Source organism: Acanthisitta chloris, unplaced genomic scaffold (assembly GCF_000695815.1).
Source record: "Acanthisitta chloris isolate BGI_N310 unplaced genomic scaffold, ASM69581v1 scaffold36883, whole genome shotgun sequence".
Lineage (NCBI taxonomy): Eukaryota > Metazoa > Chordata > Aves > Passeriformes > Acanthisittidae > Acanthisitta > Acanthisitta chloris.
Window position 1 is genome coordinate 1 of NW_008667196.1, and position 5,512 is coordinate 5,512.

The following is a 5,512-nucleotide window of genomic DNA, read 5'->3' on the forward strand; positions in this document are numbered from 1 at the left end:
GCGGGGCGGTCACAGCCCGGTCCCCCCGCGGGAGCCGGCGGGCGGCTGGAACACGGGAGCGCTGTGCTCTGGGGGTTGCAACGTCTTGCTCTGACTCTGTGCTTCAGCTCTGGGTTTGAAGTTGTGTCAGTAGAAGGAGTTTTCCTGCAGAACTCTCCCAAAAGGGAATCCTTAGCACACCTGTGTAACGAGCTGCCCGTGGCAGTGCAACTGTGCTCAGACCTGCTGTCTTGGGGCGGTTGGAAACTAGCAATGAAGTGATGTGTTTGTATCGGGTCTGCTCTGAAGGTTTATTTTTCTGGTGAAAATATCTCTGCTAGTAAAATTATTGGCATTACTTTCAGCTGTTCGAGTGCTACGCGTTGAGCTAAGCTGGGAGATAATCTCTTTTTTTGTCCTGAGGAAGCAGTTGAACACTACAGAGAAGTGGCAAACATCTAAGGGTATGGGAACTTTGCGTGTGGGACTGCTGGTGACACCTTGTAGCTTCCCAGACTTACACAAGCTCCTTTGGGACTATAAGCCTTCCACATGAGCTAAGGGTGCCCTCAAAAATGAGGGTCTGTAGCTAAGCTGCTCTATAACGGTGTGAAATACGGGCTTGTTCCCTCTCCTCTGGGAACCAGGGCATGACAACTGTGGTGTCTTTAGTGTGGCTTGCTTAAAAAAGTGTGCTGTGTTGGAAGAAATCACAAGAATGACTTCCTCTTCTTCCTGTACAGACTTTACAGGGTGGTCTCATCAACCTGAAGATGGCAACGCTGATCTTTGTTGATCCAGAGAATGGTGAAGTTGGTCCTACTAAGAATCAGCAAAAATTCCCTGCAGGATCTTGTGCGTATATATTGCCCTGAGGGATTAAGGGAAGGGTTATCATGTTTTGTTTTTCAGTTTTCAATGCTAGTAGTTTTTTATTCATGTGTATCTACTTACCTAACCAATTCTGGTAGGCTCATTAATTACTGTAACAATGAAAATAACCCTGTGCTGTTGTCAGAGATACATATGGCTTGTGCTCATGTGTTATAAGTGGTGAACAGTGATTTTTATGACAACTAGTTTTTCATCATATGCACTTACTGAATCAAACTTCAGGGTTGATATGGTGTTCAGGTTTGCTTTTCTTCCTCCCCTCTAGCAAAAGGCTTATCTGAAAAAACACAGGTTAATACACCACTTCCTAAAAAATCAATCAGTACCTCTCCAGTTGCATCTCACTCTGTCAGAAAGGCTCTTGGGAATGTGAATAGAGCTAAAGGAGTCTCGAGCAAGATGGATAAGATAAAGCAGAAAAATCAGCCTTGCACTGCAAACAAAGTGAGTACAGCACACTTACATGAAGGGGAATGCATCATTTACCTATTGTAGTGGCTTAACCCTGGCAGGTTAAACACCACACAGCTGTTCCCTCACTTTCCCCTTGATAGGATGAGAATTGAAAGTGTAAAAGTGAGAACTCATGGGCTGAGATTAAGACAAATTAATAATTAAAAATTTCAAAGAAAACAAAGACCAATTTCTTGCCCTGGTGTACTTCCCCATCAGTTTTCATTGCTGAGCATGATGTCATGCAGTATGTGATATCCCTTGGGGCAGTTGGGGTCAGCTGTCCTGGCTGTGCCCCCTTCCAAGTTCTAGTGCACCCCCAGCCTGCTCATGGTGGGTTTGTGAGAAGCAAAAAAGGCTTGGCCTCTGTGTAACACTGTTCAGCAATAGCTAAACCAGCTGTGTTATCAATGCTGTTTTCACTGGGAATCCAAAACATAGTCTCATATGGATTACTACATAGTCTCATATGGATTACTAGGAAGAAAAATAGCTATCCTAGCCCAAAGCAATGCACCTACCTAGGCACAGCTTAGAGGGTGCCTAATGATAAATAAGTGGCTTTGTTAGCGTAGAAAACACATAATCACGGAATGATTATATGGGTGCTTTTATTGAAGAGCTCTGGGAGTCGGGGTACAGACCCAAATCTGACTCCGACATGGTTCTGAGATGGATACATTTTTATACTCTTCTCTTACATAACCATGGTATAATCATATGTTAATCATTACTTTGCTATTGTTCTATTGATTTCATCCAAGCATGATTCGAGTTCTCTTTCACCCTTGTTATGCTTCACCCAAGCATGAGTTTCAGTCCCCCTTCCATCATTGTTGTATTTCACCCGAGCATGAGTTTGAACCCCCTTTTCCATGATGGTGGTATAATTATCTGTTATTTAGGGGGTACGTACAGATAGGTACCCGGGTGTACTTGCACAGGTACACATCGACCTGCTAAGATAATAATCACTCTTCTCATTAAGACCTATTCTAGCTACCTTGCCACTAAGGCCTACTTTAGCTACCTTGCCACTGAGGCCTACTTCAGCTAGCTTGCCACTAAGGCTTACTTTAACTCCCATGATTTTAGAAACATTTTATCCCATGTTATCAGCTTTAGATAAAATAGTCTGAGTTAATGTCTTGTTCATGTGTTAAGTATTAGGAGCTTAATATGAGGTTAAATGTTCCAATGCAGTTGTTTGTTGCCACCATGTACAATACTGCATTACATAAACTCAGCTGAAACATTTGCTCACCTCCAGCTTATTTGTGTTGAAGGTATTAGAATTCAGGCCTAAGTGGGGATGGTATGTCAGGATGCTTGTCTGTAGATGTGAATAGCACAGGAAAGCCACTATGAAGGTACTACAGTAGCTCAAATAATGTGACTTCCTCTTTTTAAGACTACTGGAAAGGCTGGAGTAGAAAAGTGCAGTTCAGTGGCTGAAGAACATTGGCCAGAAATAGAAAATATGTTTCCCTATGATCCTCGAGGTAAGAACCATTGGTGTGGTTATTAAACTGAACAGTAAAGTTTTCACAAGTGTTGACATTGTTGTAAGACTTTGCTCAAGCTATTGTGGCACACAAGCCATTTCTCCTGAGTCCTTTCTTGAAACATAAAGGTGCTTGTTTAAGTATTTCTAACTGTGAGAGTTGTGCCACAGATGTTAGTCTGAATCCATTATTGTGGTGTCAGGAAACTAGTTCTAAGTACTTATGCTTCAGCCTCTTAATTCACTAAATAGTGGCTAGTAGATTAGTATTCAAAGGAGTACAAAAGTAGTACTGAAGAATGGACTGCTGAATGTGTGCTGGGATGGTAATCTGTAACTGAAGAGATTCCTACTGCTGTGTATAATAGTTGAAGATGGAGCTTCTAAAGCTGTTCGTAGGACAGTCCATTGCAGACTCAATCCCTCAAAGTGTGTCCTTAAAGCTTTCCTCTTCATGTGGATGTGTGTGAAAAATACCATGCCAAAGACAACTTCAGTGTGGGTGACACATAGATGTTGTGCTTGCTGAAGTTAGTGAAAGCTTCTGCTTTACATTAGCAGTTATGAAGTCCAGTCTTTTGATAAGTGTTGGTGTATGGGATTTCATGGGCAACTAAGGTGTAACTACAAATAAATACCCTATAAGAGGGGACTGTTGTGTTGTTTTGGACCTGCTCCTGTTTAATCTAAGAGAATTTGCTGCTTTCTAGGGCACTGCACACTTACAATCTATCTTTCTCAAACAGACTTTGAGACTTTTGATCTTCCTGAGGAGCACAAAGTCAGCAATATCGACCTGTGTGGTGTTCCTCTCATGGTGTTTGAAAGGACATATGACAAATGTATGAACATGATTCCATCACCTGTGAAGATTGAAGAGATTTCATGGGAATCCAGTAAGTGGAAACACAGTGCTCATGAGTGGTTTGGGAGGGAAGCCAGTTGGCTAATGATTTGCTGTTGCTGTCCTAACTACCAGAGCAGCACATTTGTATCTAACAGCTTTTGGTATATAGTCAAGCTGAATGCAACTGCTGAACTCTCATAGTACAGGTAGTGGTCTCAAAGGGATGTTGCTGAGTTATGGCTTAACCCAACTGCAACTGAGCACCACACAGCTGCTTACTTGCTTCCCTGCTGTGAGCTGGGGAATGGAATTGGAGGACAAAATGTGAGAACTCATGGGTTTGAGATAAAACCAGTTTAATAACCAGAGCAAGGGTCATGCATGCGCGCAAAACAAGGAATTCATTCACTGCTTCCCATCAGCAGGCAAGTGTTCAGCATCCTCAGGACAGCCAGGCTCCATCACATGTAACGGTGACTTAGGAAGATAAATGCCATAGCTCCAAATGTCTCTCCTTCCTTTCTTCCTTCCCTACCTTTATATGCTAAGCATGATGCCATATGGTCTGGGACAGCTGATCCCTTTGGCCATTTGGGATCAGCTGTCCTGGCTGTGCCCCCTCCCAGCTCCTTGTGCACCCCCAGCCTGCTCACTGCTGGAGTGAGGAGCGGGAAAGGCCTTGACTGTGTGAGCACTACTCAGCAATAACTAAAACATCCCTGAATTATCACCACTGTTTGCAGCACAAATCTAAAACATATACTAGCTGCTGGAAAGAATATTACCCCAGCAAAAAGCAGCACACTGAGCAGTCTTGTGCAGTGCATTGCAAACCGATCAGGTAGGTGGGATTGGGAGGCACTGGGAGCTAGCTTATGTTGTTAGTGTAAATTGAGGTTGAGAAACTGATTTGTTTTTTTTTTTTAACTTCCAGACTTGCTGCAATCAACTACTGACTTCCTTGCTACCCTGGATGAGATAATTGACATGCCACCACCAAATTAAGACACTTAATGCATGTTCTGAAGCTTCTATTCAGTTCAAATTCCATGTAGTTCTGTTTAAGTCTATATTTTAATAAAGGTTAATCTCACCTGCCTAATAGTAGACTTCTGTTTGCAGTAGGCCCAAGATGTAGATAGTAAAGTGGTGCTTTGAGAAGGATGCTATCTGACAAGGAATTAAAGCAGAGCCTAAATAAGCTTCCAAGCAAGACTATAATACACTGTTATGAAGCATATCCAGGAGTTAGTACCTGCTGGTTAGACTGTGTGGCTGTGATAGGTTGAGGTTCTTCTGACCTCACTGTATGAGTTGATCTATTGAACATGCAAGGGTTTAAAACAAACTGTATATCTAATGTAAATTATGTACTAGAACTGGTACTCTTCTGGCATTTTTCCTTTGAACTTGTTTGCTCTTCGCAGTGATTATCTAAGGTGGTGTATGTTGGATTCCTATGCAGCTGTAGACTACTTTTAATTGTTGCAGCCTTATGTGGCTCCAGTGGCTGGGAACTCTTTGGTTTGAAACTTCAAAGAATTTGGAGAAATGTCAAACTAAATAGATGAAAGATACAGTTAAATTCTGTATAGAGATTTCAGGTTTTGGCTGATCCTTAATTGCATTTTAATAGCTTTTGATTTTTAAATAACTTGTCTGTCTCTACAGTGATCAAAGTCTGATGGATACAGTCTACCAGCCACAGGAGTTAAACAGTAGTTGCTGTAACAGAAAGTGACAAAATACATCATCCTTTGACTCTGTCTTTACCAGTTCTAACAAGCTGGGAGAAAACAGTCTAAGCCCATTGTCTCGGTTTGAGAGACAGGTGT

At 42.2% G+C, this 5,512-nt stretch overlaps 1 protein-coding gene across 1 annotated transcript; it reads left to right on the top strand.

The window, feature by feature from the left end:
* Positions 1-752: 752 nt before the first annotated feature.
* On the top strand, positions 753-4,682 carry PTTG1 (pituitary tumor-transforming 1). The gene is made up of 5 exons (XM_009072413.1): positions 753-834; positions 1,139-1,317; positions 2,750-2,828; positions 3,577-3,726; positions 4,612-4,682. Exons 1-5 carry the CDS (start codon positions 753-755, stop codon positions 4,680-4,682), a joined length of 561 nt encoding a protein of 186 aa, XP_009070661.1.
* The last annotated feature ends 830 nt before the right edge of the window (positions 4,683-5,512 follow it).

Bases quoted from the DNA above. Each gene is read 5' to 3' on its own strand.
- PTTG1 (XM_009072413.1), top strand. From the start codon at position 753: ATGGCAACGCTGATCTTTGTTGATCCAGAGAATGGTGAAGTTGGTCCT. The intron at 835-1,138 runs GTGCGTATATAT...CCTCCCCTCTAG, and splicing joins AAAATTCCCTGCAGGATCTT to CAAAAGGCTTATCTGAAAAA. The intron at 3,727-4,611 runs GTAAGTGGAAAC...TTTAACTTCCAG, and splicing joins AGAGATTTCATGGGAATCCA to ACTTGCTGCAATCAACTACT.